General features: G+C 37.8%; 1 protein-coding gene across 1 annotated transcript; it reads right to left on the bottom strand.

Annotated features, from left to right (window-relative positions):
- Positions 1 to 349: 349 nt before the first annotated feature.
- On the bottom strand, positions 350 to 3206 carry LOC127100639 (uncharacterized). The gene is made up of 6 exons (XM_051037882.1): positions 3001 to 3206; positions 2413 to 2575; positions 1502 to 2194; positions 934 to 1363; positions 773 to 854; positions 350 to 674 (listed from the first exon to the last, which is right to left on the bottom strand). The coding sequence occupies exons 1-6, from the start codon at positions 3028 to 3030 to the stop codon at positions 468 to 470; spliced, it is 1605 nt and encodes a 534-aa protein (XP_050893839.1). The 5' UTR covers positions 3031 to 3206; the 3' UTR covers positions 350 to 467.
- Positions 3207 to 24492: the final 21286 nt, after the last annotated feature.

The following is a 24492-nucleotide window of genomic DNA, read 5'->3' on the forward strand; positions in this document are numbered from 1 at the left end:
TCTAAAGTTAGTGTCTATTATAAAAGGATGTGACTAAAAAAATGGAAACTAGCATTCATGGGGTTTGAAGGAGTAGTAGTTATTTTGTTCACATATGTCAGAACGTTATTCATGGCTAACCCTTAAAAGATTTAAGTCCACCTAACATATTGTTACGTGATTAATGTAAGTTGCTCTACAGCAAGTTTTCTTTTTATGGGATTTCAAGCTATACCAGTAGTAGTAATTACTTAGAACTTGTTTATTGTACTATGAAGTACTAGTAATTTATTTTCTTTTGTTTTTTCAGTTTGAATCTAAGGTATGAAACTTTATTATTTCTCAACCTTAAAGCAAGCAATGAAAAACATACTTGTAAACATTATCACTCAGCAAACACTATTATGTAAACAACTTGAAAATTACAAGGTTTGGTATAAAGATGATATGCCATTTTTGAGTTCTTCAAATTGCAATGTTATAATATATCACAGCCAGCCACAACATATAATGTAATTTGAATACGGCATTTTTCCTGTTTGCCGTATGTATTCTGCTTGCGCTGCAGTTCTTTCCGCTTCTCTATTTTTTCTAGCTTCCGCTTCTACGCGTTTTTCTTCTGATCTTTGCCTCGCCATAGCAATCTTTTTCACCATTTTTGCATGTGTTTGAGCTCTCATTTGCTCAACTTTGGCCTATAGTTTCAATCAGTGTTCAAATCAGATAGGTTTCAGAACCGCAAGAATGTTGTTTCCAATTAATAGAATTAGAAACTATGCAAAAGTGTAACTACCTCTGTCCTTCTCATTTCGGCTTCTAATTTGGCCTTTTGCTGACTCTCCCATGCTTGAATTTTGATTTCTTCGCGCTTAAATCTGCAAATTTTGGCATGTTATAGTTACATTTAGAAAACAAGGTTTTATTTAGTCGAGATAACGCAAGTGAAATAGAAACCTTGCAGCATGTTTAGATTTTTCAGCTTCCTCCCACAAAGCAGCGCGTTTCTCAAATTCGATCCTCTCCTGTTCTTGAGTGTGTGTGTCGTGAGCAGAAGATTTTTGATTTTCGTGGTCATCTTTACTTGCCCACGCCGCAATGTTCATCTTCCCTAGCTTCATACCGAGTGCTGCGATCTCTCTCCTTGTTTTAATCTTCATTTCTTCTTCTGACAATTGTCGTTTGCTGCTATCCTCATCAGTTGTGTTGCCCAAAGGCGTTGAAGCTGGTGCGCCTCTCCTAGGAGTTGATGGCATTGATGAAGTCGGGCTACGTATTGGAGTTGCTGACCCAACAGGAGTCCCTGTCTGCGAAGGCTCTTGACTTGGCACCGGGGTCATCTCGGTTCCCATATCTCTCATGGCAACAGATCTTATGCCAGGAATCGCTGCATCGGAAGAACAAGTTAATCTTACTATCTACACTCTTATTAAGCAACCTATGGACAAAACCAACGTGTTGCGACATATATATTCATATGAAAATCGGATAAAAGTTATATTGTAGAATGAGATGTTCAACATACCTGTTTGATCATCTATACTTGGGCACAATAAATCAACACCATCTACTTCCTTTAAATCTTTGCTTTGGGAAAAAGATTCCACTACCGGAGTTTTCCCATGCGCTTGACCTGATACCGAGTGAGCATCGGACGGAACAAAAGAGAATTTCTCGAATCCGGTATGTGAATGTGATGTTGGTTGACAGTAATCAACTCGTTTTGTTTCAGTAACCTTGCTCGTTAGGAGCTTATGATCAAAACTACCGGACTCTGGAACAACCCTCGCCATACTTATTGGTAACCGATTTGCTTGACTATGTACATTGTTCTTTTTTGAGTAACTAGGTTGCATATGTTGCCGATTCATTATCCATTTCTCGGCATCATTCCACTTAGAAGGAATTGGTCTCAACAGGGATCTAGTTACATGATTGCTCACCGGTCTCTCTCCTTTATCAAACTCGAAACTCGATGAGCTAGCTTGGCTGTCATAATCAAGATTATCATCTTCTATGGACCTCACCGGATGAATTGTGCTCGAACTTCCAGTGTCAACTTTATGAAAATGCTGCATCTTTAAGCGTCCCGTGTCACCGTTTTCCCTAGGCATTGTCTCCTTTGGTTCATTAGAAAACTGCCCATTCTGTTTCCGCTCCAGCACCGCATCACTCAATGGCTTTAATGCCGCAGCAACATCTAAGCTCGGAGACGTAACTGGCCAAAATACGTTTTAGTTAGTCCCAAAAATTACAGTCCTACACTTACAAACACAAACACAACCTCGGATAAATGCTGTCTGATACATTCTAAATTTTACTAAACACCGACATAGACACAGACACAAACATGTATCAGACACCATACACGCCTTTGTTATGAAGTGTCGGTGTTGCTACATAGAGATGCATTAAAAATAAATTGCAATGACGAACCTTCTTCGTCGAGGTTATCACCATTGGAGGAAAGTAAGCCATTGACAAATTCAGCATCCTCAAGCCTTGCAGGGGAGGTTCTAGAAGAGTTACTGTTGGATCCATCTTTTTTTCTAGCCCCTAATAACTTCATCCTCAGTTTACTGGGAGAAATTATTCCAGTCTGCAGATTAAAAAATAACAAAAAAGTTTATCACATTTCATGTAAAATCTAACTTAAATCCAACTCTTTTCTCAATTTTTTTCTTCTTTTTTACCTTTTTCCCGCGCACAGAACAAATAATCATGACAAATTTAAGCTTTCCATTGACCACAAAAGTAAAGGAAGCAAAAAAGTATAATTTTAACTTGAAAAAAAAAACATAATTGCTTACTATTCCAGTAGCAGAAACATACACTTTGAAATTCAAAACCCCAAATAATAATATAGCAATATTGATTATACTAAAATTAATAAACACTCCTATTTGAGAGACAATTTGAGCATTTCTCCAACAACCCATTTTTTGAAACAGAAAAAAGAATCAATTTTTGGTAACAAACACACCACAAAACGAAAACCAACAACAACATTGGTAACAAACAAACCTGAACTTTCTCTATCCTCTCATAGTCCATTGGATCTCTCTGTGTCTAAGGTGGAGGAGGGTAGCACTATAATGCAGAAGAGGAAAGGATGGTGAAAGAGTTCAATTGCAAGTTTACTTGTAAGCTTTGACTAGTAAATGATGAATGATAACATCACATGAGAGAGAGAGAGAGAGACTGTGTTGGGTGAAATGAAGAAAACGTTGTGTTGAATACAATTGGGTTTCTCTCCACGTCATCATAACTATGGACCCCACTTGTTCTTTGTCCAAAAAAAACACCACTCTTTTCTTTTTCACACTCTTGTCCCTTGTGCCAAGGAATCAGAATCACCCCTTTTTGATTTCACTAGTAATAAAATTATAATTAATTAATGTTTCAAGACACATGTGGAATGGTCTATTGAAAACAAAGACATTCTATTGCAATTGCAATGGCAATGAGCAACGCCATTAGGTCCCATTTGAAGTGTTGTTAATTAATGTTGTTACCTAAATTGTGATAGCATAATCTTTATATTTAAGATGATAATAAATACAAGTCGGCGTTCAAAGTTCAAACAGAAGGAATACACGTGAAATGAAACCACACATCCTAGTCTTTGTTGTGGATTGGTGGCCCACTAATTATCCCGGTAATCTCGGTTGAAAAGCATTTCTTAATTGAAAATTAGAAGGAAAAAAATGGTTTGTAAAAGGATAGACAAATATCACTTTTCAAACTTTGGCATATTGGAAGGGTTAGATATAGTTGTATGTAAGTAATAATTTAAACTAATAAAAACATTTCATTTATCATCATTCATAATAATAAACTTACTTTATAAATTCTTAATTGTGTCACAATCTCTTGGAATGTGTATAATGGGTTCATGAGATTGCATATAATATGAGCAAAGGTAAGAATATGTTAAGCCACAACATTTTCTTTCAACATTAGTAAGAAGTTTTTCATGAGAGAACTCCCAAAGAAAAGTTTGGATTCTTTGAGGATTTTTTCACTTTCAAATGAGTTTAAAAATTGGAGAAGGATATATATTAGAACCATCAACTAACAAAATCTAATATGTAGATTTTATAGAAAAGTATTCATCTTTTAAAATTTTATATATGGGAAATGCCTCGTTAATAAGAGTGGGGGGCTTAATATTAACAATTCTAGTCAATTAGTATGTTTTAATTGAATCACATGTTAAATCACATGTTAAATTGATTCACATGTCAATTAGTTGCTATATCTTACCATATGTGTGAAGCTTTGGATCGATAATGAATGAAAAAAAATAGCTAAATTACAATACTTATATTTAAACCGAATGATTTTGACATAGAGAGTGCGTATGTTTTAATCATCAAATATAATCATAGCTTCATCATATAACTCATATTAATACTCCTTAAGCTATGGAACCAGAGACCACTGTTAACATATGTTTCATTAAGCATATGTGAATACAAAAACTGATAAGAAAAGCAGAAGAATGAAAATCTTGTATTATTATTCCTTGAGATTAATGGCATACCAATGAGCCATTTATACAGCAATTAGAGTAACGGTCAAGAGGACAGAGGAATGAGCCAGAAAACATAATGGGCCAAAGATAAAAAAGGAAAGGAAAATAAGTTATGGGATTTTAACACCCCCCCTCAAACTGGAATGTATGTTATGCAGTCCAAGTTTGGTAATAAGGGTAGAGAAGGGGCCAAGATGCAGTGGCTTTGTGAAGATGTCGGCAACTTGTTGGGCGGATGAGATAGGCATGAGGTGGATGGTATGGTCTTGTACTTTGTCGCGAACGATGTGGCAATCCATTTCGATATGTTTGGTGCGTTCGTGGAAGACGGGATTGTTCGCGATATGAATGGCGGAGTTGTTGTCACAGAATATGTTAACCGGTTCTGCGTGATGAATGCTAAGGTCTTTGAGGAGAGATAGCAGTCATTGTGCCTCACAGGTTGCGTTGGCTAGAGCACGGTACTCTGCTTCTGAAGAGGAACGGGATACGACAGTTTGTTTCTTGCTTTTCCAGCAGATGAGGGAGCTGCCAAGGTAGAAACAGTAGCCAGTCGTGGATTTGCGAGTGTCAATGCAGGAGCCCCAGTCAGAATCGGTGAATCCAGTCAATTTTGTGGAGGAGTCAGTCTTGAAAAATAAGCCTTGTCCAGGAGTGGATTTGATGTAGCACAGGATTCGTGTTGCTGCTTGATGGTGAGTGATGGAAGGCTTTGAGAGGAATTGAGATAATCTACAAACAGAAAAACTTATATCAGGCCTGGTGTGTGTTAAATATAGTAACTTACCAATCAAACTTCTGAAGGCTGTGGGATCAGGTAGCAATTCATCAGTGGTGGAATTTAATTTGTGTGTGGGATCCATAGGAGTGTTGGCAGGCTTGGCTGCTAAAAGGCCTGCAGAGTCAAGGAGATCAAGACTATATTTTCTTTGGCACAGAAGAATGCCTTGTTGTGATCTAGCCATTTCAAAACCAAGAAAATATTTGATGTTGCCTAAATCTTTGATACTAAAAGTTCTGTCCAACACTTGTTTGATGTTAGTAATTTCCTGAATGTCAGAACCTGCAAGTAATAGATCATCCACATAGACAAGTATAACAGTATAGGAATCATGGATAGATTTAGTAAATAAAGAATAATCAGCCTTGGATTGGGTGTAGCCTAAGTTGGAGAGGGTGTTAGTTAATTTAGAGTTCCATTGGCGGCTAGCTTGTTTAAGGCCATAGATAGATTTGTTTAGTTTGCAAACAAGGTTGGTATGAGATGTTTTTAGGCCAGGTGGTATTTTCATGTAAACTTCTTCAGTTAGGTCTCCATGAAGGAAGGCCGTGTTTATATCAAGTTGGTGGATGTGCCAGTTTTTAGAGGCAGCAAGGGACAGGATAAGTCTAATTGTTGTCATTTTGACAACAGGACTGAAAGTTTCCAAATAATCAATCCCTTCTGTTTGTGTGAAACCTTTAGCCACTAAACGTGCTTTGTATCTTTCTATGGTGCCGTTGGCAAGAAATTTAATCTTAAATATCCATTTACAGCCAATAGGTTTTTTGTTGGGAGGTAGAGGGACTAAATCCCAGGTGTTAGTGACAATAAGGGAGGATAACTCATTATTGATGGCTTGCAGCCAGTTAGGGTCAGTGATGGCCTTAGTATAACTAGTAGGCTCACTAATAGTAGATAATTTAACACTAAACAGTTTGTGTGAAGCAGATAAGTTTGTATAAGAAAGAAAATTTTGAATCGGATATAAGGCTGTACCTGTGTGATCAGTGGGGTCAGAAGAATTACCTTGAATGAGGGAACAGTGGTAGTCTTGTAGGTAATTAGGTGGTTTGGATATTCTGTTAGTTTTTCTAACAATTTCAGTAGGAGGTGGTTGAGGGGAGAAGGTTTGTTGAGGTGTGGCAGTGGGCTGTTGAGAAGGTGTATTGGTATGAGGGGTACAAGCAGGTGAGGGATCTATGATGTTGGAAGTGGAAAAAGGTGGGTAGTAGTCATAGTAAAAGTTATCATTGGAAGGTTGTATGGTAGGGGCATTGCTGGTGGGAGTATGAGTGGTAGTATGAGCATAGGGGAAGATGTGCTCAAAGAAGGTAGTGTCTCTAGAGACAAATATTTGCTTAGAGGTTAAGTCAAAAAGTATATCACCCTTAGTATGAGTTTTATGTCCTAGAAAGAGGCATTTTTTGCTCCTAGTATCTAGTTTTGTGGTTTTATTTTTTGAAATAGCAGCATACACAAGACAACCAAAAACTTTGAGATTGTTGTAGTTAGGTATTTGATTATATAATATAGAGAAAGGAGATTTATGTTTTAGAAACTTGGAGGGTAGTCTGTTTATCAAAAAAGTGGCATGTTCAAGGGCATGAGCCCAAAACATTTTGGGTAGTTGAGCTTGAAACAAAATGGATCTGGTTACACAAAGGAGGTGTTGATGCTTCCTTTCAACTATCCCATTTTGTTGGGGGGTATCAATACAAGAGGTCTGATGAATGATGCCCTGTTTTTGATAAAAATCTTTGAGTATAAACTCAGGGCCATTATCAGATCTGATAGTTTTGATAGTAGTTTTGAATTGAGTTTGAATAAGTTTAACAAAGGCTTTCACATAGTTACTAGTTTCAGATTTTAGTTTCATTAAAAAAATCCAACAAAAGCGGCTATGATCATCGACTATAGTAAGAAAATAACGGTAACCAAACATGGATGGGGTAGAATACGGTCCCCAAATATCCATATGAATGATATTAAAACAAGCTATAGAATTAGTGGAACTGTGTGGAAAGGGAAGCCGTTTTTGTTTCGCAGCAAAACATGAATCACAAGGGATAGTATGATATTGAAAATCATGTAGAGGATACAATTTATTTATTTGTGTGGCAGTGTCATTGGATGGATGTCCAAGACGATGGTGCCACAAGTTGCAAGTATTAATCTGCCTATTGTTAACAGGAAAAGAAATAGCAGTATTGTGGGGAGCTAGGTGATGATGAAGACGCAGATAGTAGAGGCCCTGATGTAAGTCAGCTGTGTCAATCGTCTTCTGGGTATGGTTCACCTGTATGGTGCAATGAGTCGATGTGAATTGTACATTACAATTCAAAGCAGCAGTGATACGAGGTATAGAGATTATGTTGGTAAAAAAGTCAGGGATGTATAAGACATTAGTGAGATGAAGGTTATGGTTTAGGTGAATGGTGCCACATTTGTTTGTAGAAATGGTGTGGCCATTAGGGAGTTTGACAGTAATCATGTTCATATTGTATAATGTATGAAAAAGGGATCGACGATGGCATACGTGGTCCGTAGCACCGGTGTCTAAGATCCAACAATCAGTAAAAATAGGAGAGGGTGGTGTAGGAAGAATACCTGAATTTGTATTTATGCTGGAGTGAAATTGTTGGATTTGAGTAGGTACCGAATTTTGTGATTGCTGAAGGAGAGCAAGGAGGGCCTTGTGTTGATCAGCTGTGAAGGTGGGTTGAGTGGTGTGTGCTTCTGATTCCAGGTCTTCATTGTTGTTAGGGTTCTCAGTGTATGCTGAAGCATTGTTGACCTGGGGTTTCTTGAGATATGGTGGAAGACCATGTTTCTTGAAGCAAACCTCAACTGTGTGTCCGGATTTGTTGCAAAAAATGCACATCTTAAGGCTTTTACCACGCCCAAGTGCAGAATTTCTGGGATTGTTATCAGTGCTAGAGGATCGGTGTTGTGTCTTGGCAAAATTGGCAAGAAGTTTATCTTCTTCAATAGGTGCAATCATCTGTCGTTCCTGTTGTATTAGCATAGAAAAAACTTTGTTAATAGGTGGTAAAGGATTGATAAGCATTATTTGGGATCGAACTGGAGCATATTGCTCGTTTAATCCCTTCAAGAATCGAATCACGTAATCAGTTTCACGGTAAGATTTGATAGTGGGAAGAAGGGTGCAAGAACATTTGATAGCGCAAGTACAAGTAGGGATAGGTCTGAAATTGTCAAGCTCCTGCCATAGCTTTTTGAGATTGGTGAAGAATTGAGTGATGGTTAGGTCGCCTTGTTTGAGATTGAAGAGTTGTTCTTGAATATCAGATATGCGGAAGATGTCGCCTTGGTGGTATCGATCACGAAGCTCCGTCCAAATCTCAGATGCAGTATCCATCCACAAAATGCTCTGAGCAATGTCTGGTTCAACAGAGTTGGTAATCCAAGCCATAACCATGGTATTGCATCGATCCCACGCTAGAGTAAGGGGATTCGATTCATCAGGTCGAAGAAGAGTTCCATCAAGGAATCCAATCTTGTTCTTGGAACGAAGAGCGACGACGATTGAGCGACTCCAAGAATGGTAATTGAGGTTGGTGAGTGGTGGAGAAACGATAGCAATGCCAAGGTTGTCGCTAGGGTGCATAAAATACGGATCCATCATGTCCGTTTGATAGCTTTTGGATGAGCTACGATTGTTGTTTTTCTTGTTGGACGTTGGAGTGGGTGGCGGTGATTCTTCGTCGGAGGCCATGTGATTAGGTCAAGAACAGAAAAGGGGAAAATTGCAGAGAGAATGAGGATAAAGGATAGAGAAGAAAGGGGAGAAGAAGGAAGAAACGAGTGGAGGAGAAGAGGAAAGGATAAGGTAGAACACGTGTAGGTTAGGAAGAGGGAGTAGAAGCGTGAAAAATTATTCTCACTGATACCATGTTAACATATGTTTCATTAAGCATATGTGAATACAAAAACTGATAAGAAAAGCAGAAGAATGAAAATCTTGTATTATTATTCCTTGAGATTAATGGCATACCAATGAGCCATTTATATAGCAATTAGAGTAACAGTCAAGAGGACAGAGGAATGGGCCAGAAAACATAATGGGCCAAAGATAAAAAAGGAAAGGAAAATAAGTTATGGGATTTTAACAACCACCCTTTATTTTTGGAGTACACAATATTTTCCAAGATATTAAATAGCATTTTTTTTAACATTAGAAATAGATCCTCAAATAGAATTTTTACAAAGTTGTTTCACCTCATCACATATGGATAAAAGTATGATGGTAGATGCCATAATTTGGAAGAATCTTAATATAATTTTGAGCCAGAGTAATGAGACCAACCATAGAAAGTGAGTTAGCCTTTAAACATGATAACTTACTATCAACATGATTCATAATTAGAGCATAATAATTCTTCTCTTTACGACCAAAAATAACTAACACACCTAAGTATTTGCCAAGATTATCGATGGTTTCAATATTCAAAAAAGTTCTGATTGAATTTATAATGGCCCGATGGATGTTTTTTTTATAAAAAAAAAGATATTACATTTAGGGAGACCTGCTTGTTGTCCAGAGTGTCGGAACAAATGATCTAGAATATCTTTAATCATGATAGCATGATCATTAAATGTTTCGATTACTAAAATAATATCATCAACAAACATCGGGTGGGACACATATCGTCCATAACGACCATGTTTGAGAGGATTCCACGCATTCTCCATAGCAAAATAAAGAATTCAATGGCTAAGTTTTCCATATTAATCACAAAACGATAAGGAGATAAGGGATCTTCTTGCCTAAACCCTTAAGTGGGTGAAAATTCTTTAAAATTTCTATCATGTCAATTAATGTTCGTTCTAGAAGAAAAAACGTAAGCCATAATAATATTTATTATCGGAGGTGGAAGATAGATAAGACAATGACATTATTTAATAAAATTACATTCCAATTTAGTATATTCGCTGGCAAGATCAAACTTAATAACCATAAAACAAGATTTTCCTCGGATAGATTGCTTGGTTGAATGATTTTTTTTGCAACATAATAATATTATAATAGTACTCCTCGTAGCTATAGATATATTTTTGTAGAAGCAAGCTTCAATCCAAGAAGTATTTTGATGAAGACAACTTGCATCAATGCAAAAAGAGAAGAGCGTCAAAGTTATCTCAAGCATCAAGTATCCAAAGCCGCATATGCATTTTTGATCAAGCTTCATTTTCAAGACAACCATTGGCAAGATTGTTGATTCACTTCTTAGGTATATCTAACTCACTCTTAGATTAGTATACAAGTGTTCAACAATTATGATTTGCATTTGCATCTTTTAAAATAACTTTTTGTTAACACCTTGAAATGCAAGACACATTTATTTTTAAGTATTTTTCTGCATTTCAACAGTGTTAACCGGTTAACCATATGGGTTAACCGGTTAACAGCCCAGATTTTCAAATTCTCTGTTAACGTTTGCATGCGTTAACCGGTTAACCCATATGGTTAACCGGTTAACACTGTTCGTTACAGCAAAAATGGCTTTGAAAAATTATATCTTTTCATCAATGTTCATGAGGGAAATGATACCTCTTTGAAAAGGTATTTTTGGCAATATAAATTATTAATTTTTCAAAATGAATTTTCACCTCCAAGAATTTTCATACAATCTTAAAATAAATCACTCTCTCATATTTTTCCTAAAATAATTTTTTGAAAGTGTTCATAATAAAAATTTTCATCTCATTCTTTTGTTGAACACTTGCATATTATCTCTTGAGTGGCTTATTTATCTAAGGAGAAGATCAATCAAGAGAAGATTGATAACACTACATCATTGTTAAAATTATTCATAGAATTATTTCTGTATTGACTTGTGATCCAGGATTGTTGGACACAAGGGTTGGTGTTTGAAGAGGATTGTTCTTCATACACTTGTTTGTCTATAGGTTAGATAGTAGGCATCACCGGTTGTGTGAATAGGCTGTACCATTTCTAACTATAGTGAATTCTCTTTCGTGTGAAAGGGGAGTGGATGTACCTTCGGATTGTGAAGGGAACCACTATAATTTCCGGTGTCGTTTACTTTCCGCATTTTAATTTTCCGCACTTAAACAAAAATATCCAAAAACCGGAAACTAGATCGAAGAAATTTTATCACCTAATTCACCCCCCCCCCCCCCCTCTTAGGCGCATTTACAACTTACATTTGGCATCAGAGCAAGTTATAGGTAACTTGTTCCTAGAAGATCCAGCATGGCTTCCGCAAGCACAAATCCGGTTTTCAAAGACGGTGGAAGTAGCAACAAGCCCCCACTCTTCTCCGGAGAATATTTCGACTTCTGGAAAATCAGAATGAAGGCACATCTCGAGGCCCAAGGGGAAGGTATATGGGAAGCAGTTGAAGAAGGTCCACACAAACCGGTGAATGTGGTGAATGGAGTTGGTACCCCAAAGTTGAAAAACACTTATGACGAAGATGATAAGAAAAGGATTCTGAATGAAAAGAAGGCAATCAACATACTCCAAAGCGCTCTCAGTATGGACGAGTTCTTCCGTATATCTCAATGTAAATCGGCAAAGGAGATTTGGGACACCTTGGTTGAAACACATGAAGGAACCACCGAAGTAAAGAGATCAAGGCTAAACACCCTAAGCCAAGAATATGAGATGTTCCGCATGCAGCCCGGTGAATCTATAGTTGCCTTACAAAAGAGATTCGTCCATCTAACAAATCACTTGATCGCTCTGGGTAAAACTTTCACTAATGATGATCTCAACCTGAAAGTCCTAAGATCTTTGACAAGAGAATGGCAACCGAAAGTGACCGCTATTTCGGAAAAGAAGAGTCTCTCAACGATGACATCCGCGTCTCTATTTGGAAAACTTCAAGAACACGAATTGGAACTTGGAAGGCTCGAGAAGCACGAAAGTCAAGAAAAGAAGTCCAAGGGAATTGCCTTGAAGGTTGATTCAAAAAGGGACAAAGATGATGAGACGTCCGAAGATGAGAACTTTATGCTTCTTGTAAAGAAGCTTGGTAAGTTTTTTAATAAAAATAAAAATTCCTCTTATCCTAAAAAGAATAACCATTTCAGGAAAAAGGAAGCATCCACATCAATGCAAGACGTTACGTGTTATGAATGTGGACAGCAAGGTCACATAAAGCCGGACTGCCCAAAACTTGCAAAGAAAGGAGGATTCAAAGGCAAGAAGGAATTCAAAAACAAAAAGGCTTACGTCGCTTGGGACGATAATGAGATCAGTTCATCTTCGGAATCGGAAAGCGATGAATGTGCGAACATGGCTCTTATGGCTTCACATCACTCTGATGAAGAAATCGATGAGGTTAGTAGCAATTTTTCAGTTTATGACAATGACGCACAAGATGTTATAAATGAACTCTTAAAAGAATGCAAGACATTGTATAAAAGTATTTCATCCCAAAAGAAACAAATTTCATCCTTAGAAGAAAAAAATACTGCTTTGGAAAAATATATTGAAAGTGGAAAACAAAAGTTGATGGATGAAAAACAAAGTCTTGCATGTAAGAATTGTGAATCTTTATCTTTTCAAATTGTTCAACTTAAAAGAGTTTTAGAAAGATATGAAAAAGGTCAAATTGGGTTGGAAGAAATTCTTAAACACCAAAGGTATTCTAATGACAAAAGTGGATTAGGATATTCTAAGTTTTCTAAACCAAGCACAAATAAGACCATTTTTGTTAAAGCAAGTGAACAAGTTGCAAAAGAGAAAGTAAACAATTCTAAAATTATGCATCAAAGTCATAAAAAGAAAATGATTGCTAAGAAGAAGAATTATGTTCCTAGATATAGAAGTAATTTTCAACCAACTTGCTTTTATTGTGGAATCAAAGGGCACACACCTAATGCTTGTTATGTGCGAAACTTTAGCGTTCCAACAGGGCATTATGTGTGGGTTAAAAAGGGTACTAACTACCAAGGACCCAAAGCAATTTGGGTACCTAACAAAACTTGATTTTGTTTTGTAGGTATGCTTGAAGACAACTTCTAATCAATGGTATCTTGATAGCGGTTGTTCAAAGCATATGACGGGCGACATCGACATATTTTCACATCTATCTTTAAAAGCCAAAGGATATGTTACATACGGTGATGACACCAAAGGGAAAATCCTTGGAGTAGGAACCATTGGAGCACCTCCTGCTACCATCATCGAAGATGTCCTTTATGTTGAAGGCCTAAAGCACAATTTACTAAGTATAAGTCAATTGTGTGACAAAGGGTTCCGAATCAATTTCACAAAAGATGAATGTGTGATAGAGCATGAAGTCACCCATGACATCTTGCTAAAAGGTAAAAGGGTTAATAATATTTTTATGACTTCTTTTGATGATTCTTCCTTGAAGGTAAAATGCCTAATGACGAACAACAACGAGGCTTGGCTATGGCATAAAAGATTCGCTCATATACACATGGAGCACATGAACAAATTAATAAAGCATGATCTTGTCATTGGTCTTCCAAAGATTAAGTTCATCAAGGATAAGATGTGTGACGCATGCCAAAAGGGAAAGCAAACCAAGACGACTTTCAAATCCAAAAATGTTGTGTCTTCGTCGAGGCCACTTCAACTCTTGTGCATGGATCTCTTTGGTCCATCAAGAACAAAAAGTTTCGGAGGTAATGTTTACGGTTTGGTAATTGTTGATGATTTCTCTAGATATACGTGGACTTTGTTTCTTGTGCAGAAAAGCGATGCTTTCAAGGCTTTCAAAAGATATGCAAAACAAATTCAGAATGAGAAGTCTCTTTCAATAATCTCCATTAGAAGTGACCACGGGGGAGAATTTCAAAACACATTCTTTGAAGAATTTTGCGAAAAGCACGGAATCTCTCACAACTTCTCCGCACCACGAACACCACAACAAAACGGTGTCGTAGAGAGAAAGAACAGATCCTTGGTGGAACTCGCAAGAACGATGCTCAGCGACTCCAACCTTCCTAAATATTTTTGGGCGGACGCAGTTAGCACAGCATGCTTTGTTAGCAACCGTGTCAACATTCGGCCGATTCTCAAAAAGACTTCGTATGAGCTTTTCAAAGGAAGGAAGCCCAATATATCTTTCTTTCACATCTTTGGGTGCAAATGTTTTGTCCTCAACAATGGAAAGGACAATCTTGGTAAGTTTGATGAGAAATCCGACGAAGGTATCTTCCTTGGCTACTCCCTTTCTAGTAAGGCTTTTAGAATTTTCAATAAAAGAACTCTTACTATTGAAGAATCAACGCATGTATGTTTTGATGAAACTAACCCCTCGAAAGAGGATAACCTTGTTGTTGATGATGATGATGATATAATAGATGTATCACAAAAGGAACTTTCAAATGTTCAATCAATTCCACAAGGAGATGGCTCACCAATCATTGAAGAACATCATGATCTACCGAAAGAATGGAAGACTCATAGAGATCACCCCATTGATAAAGTTATTGGTGATATTAGCCAAGGCGTTGCAACACGACTAAATCTCAAAGATGCTTGTCTCAACATGGCTTTTGTGTCTCAAATAGAACCAACCAAAGTCGATGAAGCCTTAGGCGACGATCAATGGATAGTAGCAATGCAAGAAGAACTCAACCAATTCGAAAGAAATCAAGTTTGGAGTCTTGTACCAAGACCGGACAACAAGCACATCATTGGAACAAGATGGGTCTTCAAGAACAAACTTGATGAGAATGGGATCATAGTTCGTAACAAAGCAAGATTGGTCGCACAAGGATACAACCAACAAGAAGGAATTGATTTTGATGAGACGTTCGCTCCGGTAGCAAGGTTAGAAGCAATTCGATTATTACTTGCCTTTGCTTGTTCTATGAACTTTCAATTGTTTCAGATGGATGTCAAAAGCGCTTTCCTAAATGGCTATATCAATGAAGAAGTCTACGTCAAACAACCTCCGGGCTTTGAAGACTTCAAGAACCCCTCACATGTTTACAAGTTGAAGAAAGCACTATATGGTTTAAAGCAAGCACCGAGAGCATGGTATGACCGCCTCAGCAACTTTCTATGTGAAAAGGGTTTTGTAAAAGGAAAGGTTGACAAGACTTTGTTCATAAAGAAAATCAAGGGTAACACCTTATTGGCTCAAGTCTATGTCGACGACATCATCTTCGGTTCAACAAATAAAGATCTTTGCGAAGAATTTTCAACCATGATGCAAGGAGAATTCGAGATGTCCATGATGGGAAAATTGAACTATTTTCTTGGACTACAAATCAAGCAAACCAAGGATGGCATCTTCATCAACCAATCCAAGTATTGCAAGGAATTATTGAAAAGATTTGATATGGATAGTTGCAAAGTGATGTCCACTCCTATGGGATCCGGAACGTACGTCGATCAAGATGAATCCGGAATGTCAATAGATATTACAAAATATCGAGGTATGATTGGTTCATTACTATATTTGACGGCAAGCCGTCCTGACATTATGTTTAGTGTATGTTTGTGTGCACGCTTTCAAGCAAACCCGAAGGAATCGCATCTCACCGCCGTGAAGAGGATTATGAAATATCTCAAAGGATCAACGAACGTCGGACTATGGTATCCAAAAGGTAGTACATGTTCCTTGATTGGTTATTCTGATGCTGACTATGCAGGCTGTAAGACCGATAGAAAAAGCACAAGTGGTACCTGTCACATTCTCGGGAATGCACTAGTGTCGTGGGCATGCAAGAAGCAAGCATGTGTCGCACTTAGCACGGCCGAAGCAGAGTACATTGCAGCAGGCAGTTGTTGTGCACAAATTTTATGGCTCAAGCAACAACTTCTGGATTTTGGTATAGACCTCGGCTGCATTCCTCTTCGATGCGATAACACAAGTGCCATCAACATCACAAAGAACCCGGTCATGCATTCAAGGACGAAGCACATAGATATCCGACATCATTTCCTCCGAGATCACGTGCTTAACGGAGATGTAGATGTTACGTTCGTGGATACACATAACCAACTCGCTGACATATTCACAAAACCATTGGCTAAAGAGCAATTCTTCAAAATTCGGCGAGAACTCGGTATTCTCAATGAAGGTGACATCTAACCTTGTCTTCAAATTACTTGTTATGTGGTATAGTTGCTAAAAATGTGTTTACTTTCAATTTTTATGTTATGCATGCTAGCACTGTTTTTTCGCCGTTTTCCGTTTTTCTTACTTTCGCATGTCCAAATATTATCCGTTTTAAAAATTTTTTAAATCGAAAGTTGCGTATTAATAAGTGCTAACACTTTGTGCAAAATTTTTGAAAATATCTTTTCACAAATTTTCATAACGGAGCTGCTGTTTTTTTTTCTGTTTTTTGAAAAATTTAGTCCGTTAACCGGTTAACGGTATAGGTTAACCGGTTAACGCCTCCCAACAGCAACTCTGTTTTTTCGTTTTAAAACAGAACGTGTTAATTAAATGTTTTATTTTTTTGTGGGTTTATGTTCATTGCATGTGCTTTGTTCTTTCACCTACCCCTCATAACTCTCTCCATCCTCATTACTCTCCATAAACCATTCAACTTTCATAACTCTCAAACCCCTTTTCCCAAAATCCATCTCTAAACCCTAGAATCTTCATCTTCTTCATGGCTCCACCAAGAATGGGAAAGGCTCCTGTCTCATCTTCAAGCAGTGAAGAGGAAGAGTTGAAAATGGAAACTGCCAAGAAAAGGAGAATGGACTTCAAGGTCAGGGTTCGACATCTGCTTAAGGGTAAGTATGTGAATCTAAAATCCTTCACTACTTTCTCTTTCCCTGAGTTGTTGAAGTTTCAAGGATTGCATGAGTTCATCACTGATAATGGGAAAATTTACACTGACTTGGTAAAATCCTTTCTGAATCATTTTACTTTAAATCTAAATACTGATGAACAACACATGCTGTCTGCAACTGTTAGAGACTGTGAAATTGTTACCGACCTTGGGACATTGGCTGCGTCTCTTAAGATTCCATATTCAGGTTTTTTCCTACGAAAAGGTGTTAATTATGAGGAAGGAAAGTGGGCTCAGTATGATAAGATGGAATACTACTACTCTATCTGCAGATTTCCCCGGGAGGTGGTTGTGTCGGGACAGCGCACGTCTCGCATCCTTTGCTATGCTAAAAATCTGTCGGTTGACGATCGCATGCTGCACTATGTTATCTGCCATGTTCTGCTGCCCAAGGATTCCAACCTGTCTCAAATTAATGATTTGGAAATGCAAGTTCTGTTTGCAGTGAAGAACAAGATCCGAGTTAATTGGCTGCCCACTATGTTATATCATCTGCGACAGCAACTCTCTCTCAAGACAAGGCTGCCATACGGTCGCCTTATTTCAAGGATTTTGGAACTCACAGATATGGAAATCGGGCGAGAACCTTTTTTGGCTATGACCACTACCGCAAATGAAATCAATGGCGTTACCATCATGAAAAATACTGGAATTGTTCAAAGCAACGACGGCTCCTACAAATATGATGATGGCTCCTCCTCTTCAAACTTCCCTATTCCGGAAGGTGGCATCTCCAATGAGTTTCTCTATACTACCATGATGAATCACCACCGTGAGACCACCCGTGCTATCAAGAGTCTTCGGAACCTAGTGTTGAGTTCCCGCAACCTTCCCGTAGAAGATGATGAAGGTGCTGACGGTAGTGAAGCGGATGGTGAGGAGGATGAGGCCGGTTCGGAAGAAGAATAAAGCACTATGTTTCTTTCTTGTTTATGTTTTCTGTTATATGTTGTTCTAGTGTTTTTATTGGTGTTAAACTATGTTTATGTTTGTCATGTCTACCAAACACTTAACTTTTAATCCTGTTTATTCTGTCACATGTTGTGATTCAATGCTTTTCTGATAATCACATAATGTCTGTTTACTTGTATGCTTTTCCTTTTCCTTAAAGTCTCTTCCTTTTTGCTAATGACAAAGGGGGAGAAGACGTGTTTTCTCTAATGATTTTCTATGCAGAATTGTTGTATGCCTATCATTTAGGGGGAGTTCCTAAATTTAGGGGGAGAAATCATCTTAGAGAAACTTATCCTTCTGCATCTATCGCAAAGTGGTTGTCATCATCAAAAAGGGGGAGATTGTAGAAGCAAGCTTCAATCCAAGAAGTATTTTGATGAAGACAACTTGCATCAATGCAAAAAGAGAAGAGCGTCAAAGTTATCTCAAGCATCAAGTATCCAAAGCCGCATATGCATTTTTGATCAAGCTTCATTTTCAAGACAACCATTGGCAAGATTGTTGATTCACTTCTTAGGTATATCTAACTCACTCTTAGATTAGTATACAAGTGTTCAACAATTATGATTTGCATTTGCATCTTTTAAAATAACTTTTTGTTAACACCTTGAAATGCAAGACACATTTATTTTTAAGTATTTTTCTGCATTTCAACAGTGTTAACCGGTTAACCATATGGGTTAACCGGTTAACAGCCCAGATTTTCAAATTCTCTGTTAACGTTTGCATGCGTTAACCGGTTAACCCATATGGTTAACCGGTTAACACTGTTCGTTACAGCAAAAATGGCTTTGAAAAATTATATCTTTTCATCAATGTTCATGAGGGAAATGATACCTCTTTGAAAAGGTATTTTTGGCAATATAAATTATTAATTTTCAAAATGAATTTTCACCTCCAAGAATTTTCATACAATCTTAAAATAAATCACTCTCTCATATTTTTCCTAAAATAATTTTTTGAAAGTGTTCATAATAAAAATTTTCATCTCATTCTTTTGTTGAACACTTGCATATTATCTCTTGAGTGGCTTATTTATCTAAGGAGAAGATCAATCAAGAGAAGATTGATAACACTACATCATTGTTAAAATTATTCATAGAATTATTTCTGTATTGACTTGTGATCCAGGATTGTTGGACACAAGGGTTGGTGTTTGAAGAGGATTGTTCTTCATACACTTGTTTGTCTATAGGTTAGATAGTAGGCATCACCGGTTGTGTGAATAGGCTGTACCATTTCTAACTATAGTGAATTCTCTTTCGTGTGAAAGGGGAGTGGATGTACCTTCGGATTGTGAAGGGAACCACTATAATTTCCGGTGTCGTTTACTTTCCGCATTTTAATTTTCCGCACTTAAACAAAAATATCCAAAAACCGGAAACTAGATCGAAGAAATTTTATCACCTAATTCACCCCCCCCCCCCCTCTTAGGCGCATTTACAACTTACATTTGGCATCAGAGCAAGTTATAGGTAACTTGTTCCTAGAAGATCCAGCATGGCTTCCGCAAGCACAAATCCGGTTTTCAAAGACGGTGGAAGTAGCAACAAGCCCCCACTCTTCTCCGGAGAATATTTCGACTTCTGGAAAATCAGAATGAAGGCACATCTCGAGGCCCAAGGGGAAGGTATATGGGAAGCAGTTGAAGAAGGTCCACACAAACCGGTGAATGTGGTGAATGGAGTTGGTACCCCAAAGTTGAAAAACACTTATGACGAAGATGATAAGAAAAGGATTCTGAATGAAAAGAAGGCAATCAACATACTCCAAAGCGCTCTCAGTATGGACGAGTTCTTCCGTATATCTCAATGTAAATCGGCAAAGGAGATTTGGGACACCTTGGTTGAAACACATGAAGGAACCACCGAAGTAAAGAGATCAAGGCTAAACACCCTAAGCCAAGAATATGAGATGTTCCGCATGCAGCCCGGTGAATCTATAGTTGCCTTACAAAAGAGATTCGTCCATCTAACAAATCACTTGATCGCTCTGGGTAAAACTTTCACTAATGATGATCTCAACCTGAAAGTCCTAAGATCTTTGACAAGAGAATGGCAACCGAAAGTGACCGCTATTTCGGAAAAGAAGAGTCTCTCAACGATGACATCCGCGTCTCTATTTGGAAAACTTCAAGAACACGAATTGGAACTTGGAAGGCTCGAGAAGCACGAAAGTCAAGAAAAGAAGTCCAAGGGAATTGCCTTGAAGGTTGATTCAAAAAGGGACAAAGATGATGAGACGTCCGAAGATGAGAACTTTATGCTTCTTGTAAAGAAGCTTGGTAATTTTTTTAATAAAAATAAAAATTCCTCTTATCCTAAAAAGAATAACCATTTCAGGAAAAAGGAAGCATCCACATCAATGCAAGACGTTACGTGTTATGAATGTGGACAGCAAGGTCACATAAAGCCGGACTGCCCAAAACTTGCAAAGAAAGGAGGATTCAAAGGCAAGAAGGAATTCAAAAACAAAAAGGCTTACGTCGCTTGGGACGATAATGAGATCAGTTCATCTTCGGAATCGGAAAGCGATGAATGTGCGAACATGGCTCTTATGGCTTCACATCACTCTGATGAAGAAATCGATGAGGTTAGTAGCAATTTTTCAGTTTATGACAATGACGCACAAGATGTTATAAATGAACTCTTAAAAGAATGCAAGACATTGTATAAAAGTATTTCATCCCAAAAGAAACAAATTTCATCCTTAGAAGAAAAAAATACTGCTTTGGAAAAATATATTGAAAGTGGAAAACAAAAGTTGATGGATGAAAAACAAAGTCTTGCATGTAAGAATTGTGAATCTTTATCTTTTCAAATTGTTCAACTTAAAAGAGTTTTAGAAAGATATGAAAAAGGTCAAATTGGGTTGGAAGAAATTCTTAAACACCAAAGGTATTCTAATGACAAAAGTGGATTAGGATATTCTAAGTTTTCTAAACCAAGCACAAATAAGACCATTTTTGTTAAAGCAAGTGAACAAGTTGCAAAAGAGAAAGTAAACAATTCTAAAATTATGCATCAAAGTCATAAAAAGAAAATGATTGCTAAGAAGAAGAATTATGTTCCTAGATATAGAAGTAATTTTCAACCAACTTGCTTTTATTGTGGAATCAAAGGGCACACACCTAATGCTTGTTATGTGCGAAACTTTAGCGTTCCAACAGGGCATTATGTGTGGGTTAAAAAGGGTACTAACTACCAAGGACCCAAAGCAATTTGGGTACCTAACAAAACTTGATTTTGTTTTGTAGGTATGCTTGAAGACAACTTCTAATCAATGGTATCTTGATAGCGGTTGTTCAAAGCATATGACGGGCGACATCGACATATTTTCACATCTATCTTTAAAAGCCAAAGGATATGTTACATACGGTGATGACACCAAAGGGAAAATCCTTGGAGTAGGAACCATTGGAGCACCTCCTGCTACCATCATCGAAGATGTCCTTTATGTTGAAGGCCTAAAGCACAATTTACTAAGTATAAGTCAATTGTGTGACAAAGGGTTCCGAATCAATTTCACAAAAGATGAATGTGTGATAGAGCATGAAGTCACCCATGACATCTTGCTAAAAGGTAAAAGGGTTAATAATATTTTTATGACTTCTTTTGATGATTCTTCCTTGAAGGTAAAATGCCTAATGACGAACAACAACGAGGCTTGGCTATGGCATAAAAGATTCGCTCATATACACATGGAGCACATGAACAAATTAATAAAGCATGATCTTGTCATTGGTCTTCCAAAGATTAAGTTCATCAAGGATAAGATGTGTGACGCATGCCAAAAGGGAAAGCAAACCAAGACGACTTTCAAATCCAAAAATGTTGTGTCTTCGTCGAGGCCACTTCAACTCTTGTGCATGGATCTCTTTGGTCCATCAAGAACAAAAAGTTTCGGAGGTAATGTTTACGGTTTGGTAATTGTTGATGATTTCTCTAGATATACGTGGACTTTGTTTCTTGTGCAGAAAAGCGATGCTTTCAAGGCTTTCAAAAGATATGCAAAACAAATTCAGAATGAGAAGTCTCTTTCAATAATCTCCATTAGAAGTGACCACGGGGGAGAATTTCAAAACACATTCTTTGAAGAATTTTGCGAAAAGCACGGAATCTCTCACAACTTCTCCGCACCACGAACACCACAACAAAACGGTGTCGTAGAGAGAAAGAACAGATCCTTGGTGGAACTCGCAAGAACGATGCTCAGCGACTCCAACCTTCCTAAATATTTTTGGGCGGACGCAGTTAGCACAGCATGCTTTGTTAGCAACCGTGTCAACATTCGGCCGATTCTCAAAAAGACTCCGTATGAGCTTTTCAAAGGAAGGAAGCCCAATATATCTTTCTTTCACATCTTTGGGTGCAAATGTTTTGTCCTCAACAATGGAAAGGACAATCTTGGTAAGTTTGATGAGAAATCCGACGAAGGTATCTTCCTTGGCTACTCCCTTTCTAGTAAGGCTTTTAGAATTTTCAATAAAAGAACTCTTACTATTGAAGAATCAACGCATGTATGTTTTGATGAAACTAACCCCTCGAAAGAGGATAACCTTGTTGTTGATGATGATGATGATATAATAGATGTATCACAAAAGGAACTTTCAAATGTTCAATCAATTCCACAAGGAGATGGCTCACCAATCATTGAAGAACATCATGATCTACCGAAAGAATGGAAGACTCATAGAGATCACCCCATTGATAAAGTTATTGGTGATATTAGCCAAGGCGTTGCAACACGACTAAATCTCAAAGATGCTTGTCTCAACATGGCTTTTGTGTCTCAAATAGAACCAACCAAAGTCGATGAAGCCTTAGGCGACGATCAATGGATAGTAGCAATGCAAGAAGAACTCAACCAATTCGAAAGAAATCAAGTTTGGAGTCTTGTACCAAGACCGGACAACAAGCACATCATTGGAACAAGATGGGTCTTCAAGAACAAACTTGATGAGAATGGGATCATAGTTCGTAACAAAGCAAGATTGGTCGCACAAGGATACAACCAACAAGAAGGAATTGATTTTGATGAGACGTTCGCTCCGGTAGCAAGGTTAGAAGCAATTCGATTATTACTTGCCTTTGCTTGTTCTATGAACTTTCAATTGTTTCAGATGGATGTCAAAAGCGCTTTCCTAAATGGCTATATCAATGAAGAAGTCTACGTCAAACAACCTCCGGGCTTTGAAGACTTCAAGAACCCCTCACATGTTTACAAGTTGAAGAAAGCACTATATGGTTTAAAGCAAGCACCGAGAGCGTGGTATGACCGCCTCAGCAACTTTCTATGTGAAAAGGGTTTTGTAAAAGGAAAGGTTGACAAGACTTTGTTCATAAAGAAAATCAAGGGTAACACCTTATTGGCTCAAGTCTATGTCGACGACATCATCTTCGGTTCAACAAATAAAGATCTTTGCGAAGAATTTTCAACCATGATGCAAGGAGAATTCGAGATGTCCATGATGGGAAAATTGAACTATTTTCTTGGACTACAAATCAAGCAAACCAAGGATGGCATCTTCATCAACCAATCCAAGTATTGCAAGGAATTATTGAAAAGATTTGATATGGATAGTTGCAAAGTGATGTCCACTCCTATGGGATCCGGAACGTACGTCGATCAAGATGAATCCGGAATGTCAATAGATATTACAAAATATCGAGGTATGATTGGTTCATTACTATATTTGACGGCAAGCCGTCCTGACATTATGTTTAGTGTATGTTTGTGTGCACGCTTTCAAGCAAACCCGAAGGAATCGCATCTCACCGCCGTGAAGAGGATTATGAAATATCTCAAAGGATCAACGAACGTCGGACTATGGTATCCAAAAGGTAGTACATGTTCCTTGATTGGTTATTCTGATGCTGACTATGCAGGCTGTAAGACCGATAGAAAAAGCACAAGTGGTACCTGTCACATTCTCGGGAATGCACTAGTGTCGTGGGCATGCAAGAAGCAAGCATGTGTCGCACTTAGCACGGCCGAAGCAGAGTACATTGCAGCAGGCAGTTGTTGTGCACAAATTTTATGGCTCAAGCAACAACTTCTGGATTTTGGTATAGACCTCGGCTGCATTCCTCTTCGATGCGATAACACAAGTGCCATCAACATCACAAAGAACCCGGTCATGCATTCAAGGACGAAGCACATAGATATCCGACATCATTTCCTCCGAGATCACGTGCTTAACGGAGATGTAGATGTTACGTTCGTGGATACACATAACCAACTCGCTGACATATTCACAAAACCATTGGCTAAAGAGCAATTCTTCAAAATTCGGCGAGAACTCGGTATTCTCAATGAAGGTGACATCTAACCTTGTCTTCAAATTACTTGTTATGTGGTATAGTTGCTAAAAATGTGTTTACTTTCAATTTTTATGTTATGCATGCTAGCACTGTTTTTTCGCCGTTTTCCGTTTTTCTTACTTTCGCATGTCCAAATATTATCCGTTTTAAAAATT

Source organism: Lathyrus oleraceus, chromosome 7, assembly GCF_024323335.1.
Source record: "Lathyrus oleraceus cultivar Zhongwan6 chromosome 7, CAAS_Psat_ZW6_1.0, whole genome shotgun sequence".
Lineage (NCBI taxonomy): Eukaryota > Viridiplantae > Streptophyta > Magnoliopsida > Fabales > Fabaceae > Lathyrus > Lathyrus oleraceus.